Genomic DNA, 14,633 nt, shown 5'->3' with positions numbered 1-14,633 from the left:
AGGCAACGACCAACAATGGGTCTCATTTGGGTTGTTTTTCTTGGCTCACAACGTTCTATTATTCATTTCAATTTGCGTGTGTGTGAGTCTGAGTGGGGCGAAGGTCCCTCAATGGTACGGGTAGATTTTTCATCAGAGTTCACGAGTCCATCCACAGCCCACAAAGGTCAGTGGAAGTTTGTTATTCTTTTTCGCCAGCTCGTTTATTAGATTGAACCTCTACGTCCCCGGCACATTTCCCCTCCAGCTGACACATCAAAAAACTTGCCATCGGCTGTTCCTGACAAGTCGATTTGAAGTGGCATCGATGCCCGGGGTCCAGGGGATTGTCGGGAAAACAGAAACTGAAACTGAAACTGGGGCTGGAACTCATAAACACGACAAAGTTTTTTCTCCCCTTCGACTGCTTGTCAAGGGAGGGAGTTCATTATAGCCAACTAGCTGCTGACCACAAAGCCGGGTCAAGTAAAGTTCCGCTTTTTGGTCGCGTGCAGCTTATAAAACTTATAGTTCAGCACCGAGCAGAAGGACTGCCAGCTAATGTCTTTCTAATGGTTATCCTGTCGGAGAAGGTCCATCAATTGTGGGCAAGTAAATATTTTGTTAACATAATTGCATAAATCACAGTCAATTTTTCATATCGTGCGATAATTTCAGCCGGCACACACACATGACTCCCTGACTCCCACGGCAAACATTGACTGGCGATGCGGTGGCCCCGGTAATGATGGCGTTGGGTAAATAAACTGTCAGTTTGCATGACTGCCGCCATCACTCATACGCCCCCATGGCTGGCTGAGATTGTGCGCCCGGCGAATTGCCACGCTCGTACGCACTTCTGGTAAACAGCAAACGGGCAACAGCAGCAACAGCAACAACAGCCAGACAACAAATGAAGTTTGGCGCTTCCCGGGTCATATGCAATCATAATGAAGACATTTCCGGCTCATTGAACACCCTGCGTACACAGCTACAACAACTCGGTCTAATGAACCCATAAGCGTTGCACATTGGTCGGGGTAATTGGCCCACAGTTCAGTGCATATTTAAATGTTCCCTGATTTCTTTTTCGGCAATCGGCAGCTTAACAGTCGAGTTCATTGCTCATCAGGTGGTGGTAATTTGTTATGGGGTGGCAAAAGGTTTACAGTAGGTATGGGTACGCAAATGGAGATAAGATCCAAAAGGACCTTAAATTTGATTTGGTTTAAGGAAACAAACTTAAAGCCCTTTGGCTAAAAATTCGGATTAAAAAAATGTTAATTGTTCAAAATCCCATTTAATATCCTGATTTGGTTTACTGTTAGCCAAAACATGGAACTCTATAAACATGGTATAAAAATGAGAGAACCCATTGCAAATAGGGCAAATAATTGGCCCGGCCACTGATTTCGTATGCAGATTGAAAAGTGTTCGATGGAGACAGCCCACCGACAATTGTTGCAATTCCTGGGCAGACAATAAATATCTGCGCTGGCTTCCCGGGAAGCACTTTAAAATTGATTCTGCTGAGCTCTCCCCTAAGCGCTCCCAAGCGACTGCTACCTATTTTTCCTGCTCCTTCCAAGTTTTCCATGTCCATGTCCTGGCCCAAACAAGACACGACAAATTGCCGGGAGAATGCCTCAGGAAAATGCTACCAGACGCAGAAGGGAATGAGACGGTACAGAGAGAAAAAGCCTGGGAAAACTTATGCGCATTGGGCACAAGTCAAATTGCATTTAAAGTGACAAATGTGCCTGGCTTGTAAGTGGGTGGCTAGGTTTTCCCAGGATTGTGGGTGAGCTGTGTAAGGACAGAAATTGACCAAACACGTGCTAAAAATATTTCCTTGGCAAACAAAAACCAAATGCCAGTTAACTTCCTTTCTTCATTCATTTCCCACCAGCGGCAAAACAAGGAGCAGGAAAAAGCGAAGGAAGCGAAAGCATTTTTCATGCTTTGGTCAACTGCTACGCCCACACTCACATACGCCCTGGAATTGTGGGCGTGGCAGGCGCTGGCAGTGCTGACCCGGCATTAGAATTTATCGCTGTCAGCACTTGGGGGCCAAAAGGGGCGGGGCTCCCTCCCTTTTTGTTCCTTTTCATCTTTTTTTTCAGTGGGAAATGGAAAAACTGTCCCTCCATGTGGTATCCAAAGTGGGCGGAATCGAAACGTGCCCATCCCTCGTGCATGTGACATGTGAGTTGGAGAATTCGGTGAGGAGTTCCGAGTGCCGGGTAAAAAAACAGCAGCAGAAAGCCAGAACACCTTGAGGGCCCGTGATTAATGGCATTGTTCGCCTGTCTGTCAGCGCGATCCATTTGGGCCCGACATTGATAAGGCGCGGCGGCTTAAAGCCAACTTTGCTCGTAAGTATCCGCATTAAGCACCAATTAGTTGGCGCCCAACGTGGGGCATTCAGCTTTTCCATTCTGCGGCTCTATAATTTGGCTTATTAACAGTGCGTGCAGCGTGTACTGGCAATTGTTATTGTTATTGCCGACAAAGTTGCACACAATACAAAGCGCTGCAGCAGCAGCCAAAATGATGCTGGAAATTAACTCAGAAATCTGCTGTGAGCTCATTGTCAGCAGGCCAAAACTTTTCTCGGGCACGATGAAAGTTGGCCCAGCCAGCACAACTTTGCGAACGAGAATGCAAAAACTTTTCGGCGAGAATTACAATCGTGATAAAAATTATGAAAATATTTGGAGTGCTCAAGTTCTTCTGAGCGACAACTTGGCGTGGCCACGCTGACTGTCTGCCTGCTGGCAAAATGTTTGCAAATCAAATCCAATTAAATTACATAAATGTGCCGGCGTGAGGGGAGAGGGGTTTTTCTAGTCTACTATTAAATTAATAATATTTTGCATCGCAAAAAGAGCAGTCGCCATGCAGAAAACACCATTTCCACCTGCCCGAATGCCAATGCAATGTTCGATGGGAAAACTTTTGTAATCAAACTATTTGAATTGAACAAGCGTCCTCACACACACAGCGGGGAATTCGTACAACTATTTTGTATTGGAGAAACTCATAAATCCAAAAGAAAACTATTGCAGACGGCAGAAACTGGGACTGCAAGTGCCTTTGGGCCGGAGAATCGAGGAATAAAGGGGTGCGCTTTAGTTTGGGGAAACAATGGCAAAGTTATTTGCTTATTTATGCAGTGTGCATATTGAACTCTCGGTGCCCTCGTCAAAGTGCAGCTGTCTTTCCCCCAGTTTTCTGCTGGAAAAGCGAAAGGCAGAGCTCAAGGGCCACCGAACGCACTTAGCGGCCAATTAGAAAAGTTCTCGAGGAAATCTCAGCTCAGCTCGAGAGCTTTTCCGGGCATATCAGACCGACTTGATGTCTGTCGCAATATTTAAACGTCTGCTGTAAATATTTGATGCCTAATTGAATCATTCATTCGGCTGCCGTTGCTCATTGCCACGCCCCTTTGCCCCCTTCCGCCCCTCGAAACGGGTTGATTTGAATAAATTTGAAATTCTGCTGAGTCTGCCTGTGCCAGCATTTAGTCTGTCAGTCGCCCATCGCAAATTTCCCGGCTGCTCTGCATTCCTGCAGCTGCATTTTGGCTCTCCTACTGCCAGTGGGCGTGGCTGGTGGGATGTGGGCTGGAGGGGCGTGGCATTGACTTGGCGTGGCATACTTTGCGGCGCATTATGCGGCGGAACGAGAGAATTGTGCAAATTAGCGGAGCGCGTTTGCACTTGCTAGGCACTCATCAATATTTGCACTTCAATTAGTGACGATATGACAAACAGTGCTTACACATTCGCGCATTTTCAGGCATAGATGTGTAAGCAGATAAAGCACGAAAAGGTTTAAAATTTCAAAATAATTTAATTTACAAACATTTTAAAACAAATCGTTTTTGAACTGAGTTCTAGGAAAGGTTTAAAATATCAAAAAATCAATTTAATCTACAGAGATTATGCGCGTTTCCAAGCTGAGTTCTCTGGAAAAGAGCTTATTTATATGTAACTGCTTCGAAGTATAAGGAAGTGCATTTCTGATAAGCAGCTGAATAAGAGATTATAACCGATGGGCTAGAGCACATGAGCTATCAGTACGTTCGGATTTCTGAGCATAAGAAGATATGGCTGGTAGTCCATCGGTTCTTCTTGCGATTTTCGCGATCGTTTCGATCCTACAGGAGAGTATTATAGCACAATTCCTTGAACCGAATTGCGGTCTCACTGGGATAGCTCCAAAAATAATGCACGGCCAGAATGCAGTCCATGGAGCCAATCCCTGGATGGCATACATTTATAAAACAGTCAATCAAACTGAAACTGAGTTCATATGCGGCGGAACTCTTATACACAGTGGTAGGTTTTTAAACAGATTAATAACTAAATATACTATAACTTGGTTATTTAAATCATTATTTTCAGAATTTGTGTTGACCGCAGCTCATTGTATCATTAATGAAGACATTCTGTAAGTTCCCGCTTAAAAAAGAAATATTTAATCTTTTACAATGTCAATTGTTTTTGTTCCAGTGCCGTTCGTCTTGGAGAATATTATTCAGAGAGTAGATCCAGTACTTCCTGGGATTACGCAGTTACCCTGGCCTTCCGAAATAAACGTTATGCACAAGCGGAACATATCCATGATATAGGTATATTGAGATTGGGCCCAGAGGTACGATTCAATGGTAAGTTGAGCACCATACAGTTGATCTGCTAAGGTTTCTCTATAATGTTTTCTATATAGCTTTTATTAGGCCCATTTGCATCCTAACGGATCCCACAAAGATTCCTAACATCAGAACCTACAAAGCCGCAGGTTGGGGAACAACTGAGAACGAAAAAGTATCGAGGGTTTTAAAAACTTTAGAGCTAAACGAACTGGATGCATCCGACTGCTATAATGCTTTTTGGGTAAGGACAACCGAGAACCAGATCTGCGCAGGACATCCCATTGGCGATACCTGTATGGGCGACTCTGGAGGTCCATTGGTCCAACAGGTTTCCATTGACGGCCAAATGCGGTACGTGCAGTTTGGAATCGTCAGTTTTGGCAGCACGCAATGCAGAAGTCCTGGTGTCTACACTCGGGTAACCAGCTATATAGAGTGGATCCTCAAAGTCGTAAATAATTACACGGTAAACAAGCGATGGGACATCCAGTTTCGAAGAGAACCAGGAAACTATAATTAGACTAAAACCTTATAATTCTTAAGATCAAATTAATAGTGATTCTAAAAAGCCTACGGTTTGGAAAACAAACTAAACAAACTTAAATTTTTATTTTTTGGTTTACTTTAAAACTTTTAGGTGAAAGGCAGAAATTTTAATAATATTTTGAAAGCCAAACCCCCAAAGCTCTATAGTTAAAAAACCCAACCGATTGATAGCCAATTTTGGTGATATTTTTTCTCCGAGTGGGAGGGTAGAATTAAATTGCATCTAGAAATTTCTCATAATTCACATTTTTATTGCCGACCGGATGGTCGAAACTTTGGCCATTTCCTAAGCGCTGAGCTGAAAAAGTAACAAGTTTTTTGGGCCTTGCTTTTGTCCAGGCTCATTACCGTATTGCGTTACCCTCCTGTTTGCCCCCCGTTGACCTTCCCGAAAAGCGGCAGCCTGCCACTTGCCACTTGCCGCTGGCTGCTTGTTTGTGCCGCAAATGAACGGAAATGGTGAAACTTTTAATTGAAACCATAAATTTTGCGTGGTTTCTGTGCCCACGGAATTTGTCGTACGCCGTACTCCCCCATTTTGTATTTCGCATGGTCGCCATTTCTGGGGAACCCACCTTCACCTTGTTGAGAAGTGCAATTAGCGCTGTCCTGGAAATCCCTGGCGAAATCCCTGGCCTGCATTTTTGACCAACTAACCAGGCAGCCAGTCAGCCAGGTAAGATGCCCAAATTGCCCTCGAAACTTTCCCAGCTGAGCAGATTCAGATTCAGTTTGAGTTCCAGTTCCAAAAGCAGCCGGAGATTCGTTAACTTCACTATGCTCATTCGACGGTGTATTTGTGCACCGGAAATGGCGAATGATTAAAATGGGCGTGCCATAATTTCCGCCTCGCTCCGGCGAACGGGAAATTGTCGAGATGGCAGCTCCTAATTGAAAAGGACGAAGCCACTGAAGAGACGCCGCTCCTGGCTCCCACAACAAGTTGTTGCCGCAGATTCGTATCATCCACATCACCAGCTTCCATATCCATCCAGCGTTCGACGTGAGCACTTCGAAATTCAATTTCCTGCACTTAAATGGCTTGGCAGTTACTTTGGAACCTGTGTTCAACCTTCTGCAGCGACTCAATTCGCTGCTGAGTCCGCCGATCAATCAATAAAGGAGGACGCCAAATAAATGTAATTTAATTAAGTTCAATATATATTAAATTGCCAGCGTCGTCGTTTGACTCTAATTGGCGAAATATAATTTGGATAAGAACAAGAATAACAAGGTCAGCAATAAATAAGTTCGAACTTTTGCTTGTGAATTTTATAAATTTTTAAGATAACAACTTTACGGAAACCGAAAAAAGGGGTAAAATATTATACAAACTATAAAACAAAAAAAAAACGATTTTTTTAATGGAGATTCCCATTCTAATCCAATATCTATATTTTCAGAGAACCAAAATCGAAAATAGAACATTAAAATAGTTCTAATAAAGGAAACTTTCTGGAGATTTTATATCGGAACCTAAAGATAATTCTTTCTATGGCGGGCATTAAATTCTCCATTTGTTAACTTTCAGCAGAGAATGTCAATCGGATGCTGTGGGATGTGTGTTTTTGGAGCACCGCGAGAGTATTTGGGTCTGGCTAATATTTCAAATGTCTGTGTCCCCCAGCGCCCCGAAAACTCTCCCTCAGTTTTTGTGTGCCACTTTCGATATTGATTTTGTTTGGCATAAATATGCTATGTTTGCTCATTTTTGTTGCCACTGTTGTGGCTGCCACTTCCACTCTGGTTACGTTTTTATTATTTCTCCATCTTTTTTTTCGCCTGTCGAGATGGAGCGTACGGAGCTCCCGTACCGCCCCCTGTGGCAAAATATTTTTAATTTGCCAAATGGCACAGTCAGCCAAGTGAAAGCCATACCTATACATGATACTTCTATGCGAAGTGGTTGTGGGTTCTGTGTGGCATGTGGCATGTGAAAAAGAGAAACCACAGCAGGAATTTTAATAATTCTAATGCGAGCTTTGCGAGTTATGCCCCCGATAGAAAGGAAAGGAGGAAATCGATAGCTCGATGCGAAACGCCTGCCAATCGAATGATTTACGGCGACAATCGAGGACGAACTTCCGCCGGATGCGGATGCAGACGCCGCTCTCCACACGCATCATCGCCTCATTAGCGAGAATCAGCGGAAAAACCGCAAACTTTCATGACGCACACACACTGGAAATTTAATGCGCATAATTCATGGCATATTACCAACACTTCATTTTTTGGCTTCGCTTAAGCTCGGATGGCTCTGTGTTTTTGGCAATAAATTCGACGAGAATGGGAAAAATCTGAATGGGCGAGAGGACAAACTTTTGTTGCTTAAGTAAACTTGAAAAGTTTCAAGACATAAAAGTTTGTTGTGAAAGTCACACGAAAGTTGAATGCAATAAATCTGCACGTTGCTGCCACCGAAAGCGAACCGAAAAAGGCATCTCTCTAAAATTGTGCAATGCGCTGGCTTTTCTGCTTCGCTCTGCTCCCGGGCCAAATCCGTTAAAACCCGTTAGCATTTGCTGGCCAAAAAATGGTGGAAAAAAATATTGAATTCACTGGGAACTGAGAACCGAGAGCCGGAAAATAAAAAGAGGGAAAACTTTCAGCACATTCTTGGCTGATAAATGGGCAGCGAAATCTTGAAACACAAGCGCAGATTTCACCCAGCACGAGTACTATATATAACACATTCCATTCCATTCCATGCCACGTCACGTCACGGCCAGAACTGCAATGCAGAATGGCTCTTGACCACTTCAGAATGCCAAATGGCCAGTGGCTGTAGTCGGCTGTGTGCTAATTACGATTAAGGCCGGGTCAAAAGAGGCTCAGGTGCACGGGAATTGGGCTGAACTTATTAAAAGTTTGACATCACACATGTTGGCTGTTCTGCAACTGCCAAGCAATCAAAAGTTGGCAACAATTGAGTCGAGGCATTTAAGCAGGCACAGGCTTTAATTTTCACGGGCCATAACGATGGAAGCGGCGGTAACCCAGTTAGAAAGCCAAAAGTGTCTTTGTGCCACATGCAAAATAAAAAGAAATAAAGCCCGGGGCGGAATGGCAGCAATCTTGGCCATAACTAGTGAGAGAGTGGATTCGTTGGGGCAGGCTTAAAGAACGCCCCTCCCCTCCACTCGCCACTCCTTTATGCCACACGGCAGGACCCTCTTTTTATCATTATGTGGCAGTTGCGGCTTAATTGCAATGAAAGCGCACGGCTTCCTCCAGCAATTTGCAGTGCGGCCGAGACTTAATCACATGAACGACACGGCGCCACATAAACTTAATCTCAGCGCCAGGTGAGCGATGGCGGAATGATGCAGATGCAGGTGCAGGTAACCGGAAACAGGAAACAGGCAGCAGGAAACGGAATCCTTTTCCCCCAGGCACACACATATTTCCCTTGATTATTATTATTATCGATGCACTCTTCTGCACTGCATGCTTCCTTTAAGTTTAAAGCCCGGTTCCTCAACTAATTAGCCTCGTTTAAGTTACAGTTTTCGAAAGTTAAACACTCTTGCGAGCAGAGACGCAATTAGCAAGCTTACCGAGTTTATGAAAGTTTTGCCAACACTCTTGCCGTCCTTTTGCAGCTAATTAATTTGCCTTGCCGAAAAGGAACAGTGACGCGAACTGTGACAGTGACAGTTCGCAGTCCTGGTGAAGCAGTCACAGTAATGTGCTGGCCGAAAAAAATTAAGAACACAGCTTTTGCATTGATAATTTTTATGCGGTCCCCCCACCTTAATTGGAAAAGTTTTCCCATTTTAATTAAAACATTTGACTTAATGCAAAATGCAGCAGCGGCAGCAACAGCAGCACAACAAAAACGAAAACAGCCAAACAATGGGGAAAAGTTGTGCTGGACATTTTGAATGACTTTGCTTGGTCGACCAAGTGCAACGCATCGCTCATACGCCCTGTGTGGCCCGATTTTCTGATGGTTAATTATATATTGCCTGTGCAGAGTGGACTATAGTGACTGTTATAAGCATTAAACACATTGCTCATACACAGAAATAAATTGACCATAGATCAGATTGATATTATATCGTCAGATTCATATTATTTTTATATGAATGAAGATTATGTTTATCTTATTTTACCACGTTTGCTTAAAAATTCTAAATTTGGTGTTTAAAAGCACTATTTTTACAACTTTTATGAAATGATAAAAGATCAAGTTGATATGTTTAAATCATAAATTTGAAATTAATCATATCGGCTTTTAGAAGATATTAAATAAAGTAGAAGTTTATATCCAATTTTTCCCGTTTTACCCGTAAAGCACTTATGTTCTTAAAAACGATATATTATAACACTCACATTGCTCATACGCCCCGTTTGCAAGTGGAACTCAATATGTTTGCCATTGAAACAGATCTCGGCTCGCTATTTTAGCTATGTGGCCGCATTCCGGATTCCACTCGCAGCTTATGCGATTTAGCCGACAAGACAAATAGTTCCTTGTAATTTGCTTGTATGTCAAACGACTCGCATATGTCAAATGTCAAACGCTGTCCCACAGCCATTTTTCTCCATCTCAGCCCTTGGCTTTTCCTTATTTTCCTCCTCCCTCTGCGGGTGTCGACATGTGCGAGCTGCTGGGTTTGCAAAGTTTTGCAAACAATAAATTACTATTACAATGACAATTCCACCCGCAGTCGCAGTCGGGCATTTTTTACGCTTCGCTTTGCACTTCCGTTTCCGCTTTTGCTTTTTCCACATGTGTGTGAAAGATATATCATTGGGTGATTTTTTTGTTGCAGCCTCTGATCAATGCGAGATCACGTTCTGAATCGGGATTCAGGTTCTTCGGGATTAGCCAGTGCTACAAAGATGTCTATAATGAAAAGTCTGATTCGGGGAAAACAAAAACAGAGCTAGCCACCTAGAATGTCTGGCCAGCTGGCTGGATTAACACTTGAGTTGAGTTCCTGGTGGAAAAAAGGAAAACTGCCAGGCAAATAAAGCAGCTGCCCAGACACATCGACTTGCGCTAGACTGGGCAAAGAAAATATTGTTCCTGGCCGCCGAAGGCGAAGGCCGAAATGTCAAAGCTTAAAGTCGGACGGAGAGCTGAGTGGTAATCCGGCTGCAGAATCCTGTGTTTTAATCAGTCAGCAGCCGTCAGAAGTAATTAAGTGAGTCTGGAGCAGGAGCTAGTTGCTAATTGAATGAGCTTACCTCGGCCCAGTGCCACTCGGCGTTTATTTGATTTATTAATTTGGCCAGGACAGGCCAGCCTCCAGTGCCACAATCGATTACTCGCCTTCGATTGCGGTGCCTCCACTTCCTTCGTTTCGCTTCGCTTCGAAAGGAAGTTTGCGTCAGCTTTTATTTACGCAAACCGAAACATATTAAAAATTTACGGCTCGTTTACTGCGATTTGTTCAATTAAGTCGATACGTTTCCGGGACTCCCTCATTCTCATTCTCAACCAGTCCGGAATCCTCGTCCTTCGACTGCCTCCTTCATCTCCATCAAAGTTGGATGGCAACTTCAGTGTGCTTCGTCTGCTTCTCTTGGCTGCCACTTTTAATTTTCTTCAAGTTTATTTGCCGCTTTCCTGTGATTGCTTCATCCCTTTCATTTTGTAATCCCCCTCCGGAAGCTTTCCTTTTTAATTTTTATTGAATTGGCTCTTGTTACTGCTTAGACTTTGGATTGAAATTAAACGAGCGTGGTTTATGGCTGCAGTCGCCGGAGGAAGGAGTGAAATTTAATCAAGTTATGCACTGCCGGCCGGGAGGAATGGTGGCTGGTGGCAGCCAACAAAGAAAACAAGTCTCGAGTGGCCGGCCATTGTTTAAGCCAAGGCAAAACTTTGCCAACTCCAAACTTAATTAAAAAAAAAAGCGAGAAGAATAAAAGAGTGAGTGCCGTATGCCCTGGATTATCCCCTCGGGCCAATATATATCGCATATCCCATAGCATAGGCATATATTTGGTGCTGCACAAAGCTAATGAAAGCCACGACCGCGAAATTGCGCGTAACTTAGCATAATATTGACCAATCTGGCTAATTGTGTATACGCCGTGTAGGCTCGAGTGCAGTGGCAGCAGAAACGGAAACGGAAACTGACTGCCGACCGCAAACAGGCAAACACACGTGAGGCAAAACCGCCACAAAGTGAAGCCGTGCACATCAACGTAATAATTGTAATAATACAAATGCCGACACTTGCGGACAACAACTGCGTCGGGAGTCCTGCGTCCTGCGTCCTCCATCCTGGCAAAGAGCCAGGCGAAGCCAGCAGGTCAACAAGTATATACGTGTACACAAGTGCAACATCTCCATCATCGGCATCATCATCATCATGATGGCCGGAGGTTGCAGGTCGGAGGTCGCTTGATAATGCTGTTGCTGTTGCGTCAGGAAACTTGAAATGAATTTGCATAAACTTCGGGCCTGGTCCCGAGTCCCAAATTGAAATATGCCAGGCTGCCAAAACAAAAGCCAGCGAACGGCAGCAGCAGGTGAAGGAAGGAAAGAAGGAAGGCCAGCCCCTCGCCCTTCGTCCTTCACTCGTCGACAAGGGTTAAGAAATAGGTTTTAGGGTTGCCACGTTGGCAAGCTGACTTTATTTGCAATATGGAAATATTTTTCATTACCTTGTCTCCATTTTGCTAGTAAAAAGGGGATGAAGAGCCCCCCGTTTCATGTCAATCGCTGGCTGTCAAGACGCTGGAACTCGTATCTGCACTGCTTGTGGTTCTGCATGCGGATTTCGATGCGGATGTGGATGCGGATGTGAATGCGGACGGGGCTGCGGCGCTTGTCTTGGCATATTTTATGGCAATATTTTTGATATTCCCTGTTAGTCGCTCAGCCACTTATATGCCAATTTCGCAGCCAAACTCGGGTGAAGTGAAGTGAAGCGAGGCAACTCTGCTTGGGTCTTGGCTTTAACTTTTAGCAAACAAAGGACACATCCTAATGGAAGTTTAAGCCGTAGTCAGCTATAGTTTGCACTCGGAAAATATTCTGCAAAAATTACTTCATTGAAGATAGAATTATAAGATTGTAGAACGCTTTACAATGTGTCCTTTAAGGCTTTAAAAATGTAAAATAGTTTTATTTCTTTTAAATGATTTATAAGATAATTTGTGTAAAATTCGAAAAGACTTGTAAAAAATGTGATTATGTGATGATATTTAATCAATTATGTTAAAAAATGTGTGTTAAAAATATTATGGTAAGAGTAAAATATTTTAATAGTATTATACTGTAGGTATTTGTATTTGAAAAGAACAATATGGATACAATTTTTTTCCTGAACAAGTGCTGGGTCTATTTTAATTCCATCGTGTGCAGGTCGAATGCAGTGCCCTGTGATGTCGGCAATATGGGTTTATACGTCTCCTCAGCTCCGCAGGCACTACAAACAACCGTGACCATATGCCAACGCATCGATCCCGGTTAATGGGCACTCGACCCGAACTGACTGCACTCGAAGTGCACGGAGCTGTTTGCTCTGCTGACAGATGCGGATATGAGAATGGGGATGCGGATGTGGATATGCGGATATATGTCGATAGTGAGCCGCTGAGAGGGAAAGTCACAGAAGCTGGTCGAACGATTGAGCAATTGAGAGCCGATAAAGTCATTCCGATGAGCATATATGCACTGGACTCTGGGCCCCCAATACGTGGGGCATTAGCGATAATCCGCAGTTTGCCAGATTGTGCTTATGCCACTCGCTTAAATTGAATTGCCACTGCGCTTAGCCAGCGACTTTTAATGCGTTCCATGCAAATAGGGGCGCTCCTTCAGCAAGGACAACAATTACGCGCATTATCCTTTTGACTGGACTCGGACACGGACACGAATCCGGATCCGGACGATAACACGGCGTTTGCTTAAACAAGCATAAATGCGAAACGGTAAAAGGACACTAAAAACGAAACGGACACGAAACTGTTGAATGCGTTTGACGAAAAAGCTATGCTCTTTCGCAATTGTATTTTTCCTAATTTTATTGAAAGTTTTTAGTTTAAAACTGTTGCTTTTTTATTAATTTTAAATTTAAATTAATTTATTTTTTTTCTTCTACATTGTTTTTTAACACAATCTCAGTCTACAAAGAAAAAAAGGGTGTGGTTTAAAATAAAATCTGTATACAGACTATAGTCACTAAATTGTTTTTAAAAATTCTTAAGTATAAAAGGATTATTTTATATAGACCAACTTAAATTATATTCATATTATTTCTAAAAAACCATGAATATATTGTAATTTTTTTAAAGAATTTTTAAGTACGCCCAATACTTGTGGTTGAAGTAGCTCGACCTCAGAGAGAGTATAAAAAGAGCTCTGCAATTTTAATTTGGCTAAGTAGCAGCCAGTGACTGACAGTGGCGCTGGGATGTGAATACCTTGTTAGCGGGAAGGATTCGGATTCGGATTCGACCTAGAGATACCCTGCTCTCCCCAGGGAACCGAGTGCCCTTGGACTTAATTCCGTGGCCCAGAATGACCGAACTTCTGGCAGCCCTGCTACCCAGCGGAGTCTGAAAAAACGCTAATTTAATTTTAACTTTGTGCATCCTTTCCTCGGACCTTCTGTCGGATCTTCTCCGCTGTTTGGCCATATATATAAGTATAAGTATACCTCGTTCCGCACGCCTTGTGTTTGATTTCGCTGTCAGCGTCTTTGGCACACTTTTGCAGCGCATTATAGGGCTCAACTTTGGGCAAGGGGGTGAAAAGTTAAAGTCAGAAACGGAGACGGCAAAAAAATGGAATCTCGCAGCGGACGCGAAAGAGTAAAAGTAAAATATTTGTCCTGCCACGGCCATTGCAAGTGAACAGCGCTGATTGCGGCACTAAAACGGAACGGGTTCTTGTGCGGCGATAAGATTTCCAGCATCACAATCCTAAGGCCAACTTCCCACCTCCCTTTCCAACTCCCTCCTCCCAACTGCCAAGTTAATCGGTCCGAAGTTTGCCCATCCGCCGTCTAATGTGCTGGCCAAACTTTTGGGTCCGGCTCAAAGGCAGTTGGCACCTCGGACCGCTTTCAGTTATTTACGCAGCGTCGCCTGAACCTGACAATCAGCAGCAATTTGCCGCAGCTCCTGGATCCCGCACTCGATTCCACATCCACATCCGCATCCGAATTCTTATTCTTATTCAGAAAGCATCCGATAAGCATAACAGTTGTCGTCGTGCCGCCGGCTCACACCTTGAGATCCGATTTTTAGGGTGGGTTCGATTAGTGATGAGCAAATAAGGTCTTAAAAATAATATATTTATACCTAACACCTAATTATGCTTAATTTTTTCATTTGAAAGTTTTTTTAATTTAATGAAATGTTAAAAATTGACTAAGGAACTATTAACAATCTTTTGAACAATTGCAAATTATAAAGTAAACAGCAAGAAAAATAAAGGGAATTAATATGTATTTATTGTATTTACTTTATTAAGTAATTGTAT

The 14,633-nt window shown here is 43.3% G+C and overlaps 1 protein-coding gene across 1 annotated transcript; it reads left to right on the top strand.

The window, feature by feature from the left end:
• The first annotated feature begins 4,090 nt into the window (after positions 1-4,090).
• Positions 4,091-5,156, top strand: LOC108057038 (CLIP domain-containing serine protease B15). The gene is made up of 4 exons (XM_017141108.3): positions 4,091-4,322; positions 4,389-4,434; positions 4,497-4,651; positions 4,711-5,156. The coding sequence occupies exons 1-4, from the start codon at positions 4,091-4,093 to the stop codon at positions 5,154-5,156; spliced, it is 879 nt and encodes a 292-aa protein (XP_016996597.3).
• The last annotated feature ends 9,477 nt before the right edge of the window (positions 5,157-14,633 follow it).

The sequence above is a fragment of the Drosophila takahashii genome, chromosome 2R (genome assembly GCF_030179915.1).
Source record: "Drosophila takahashii strain IR98-3 E-12201 chromosome 2R, DtakHiC1v2, whole genome shotgun sequence".
NCBI classification, from domain to species: Eukaryota; Metazoa; Arthropoda; class Insecta; order Diptera; family Drosophilidae; genus Drosophila; species Drosophila takahashii.
Note: the sequence above shows the minus strand (reverse complement) of the source record. Positions and strands in the feature narration are given on the sequence as shown.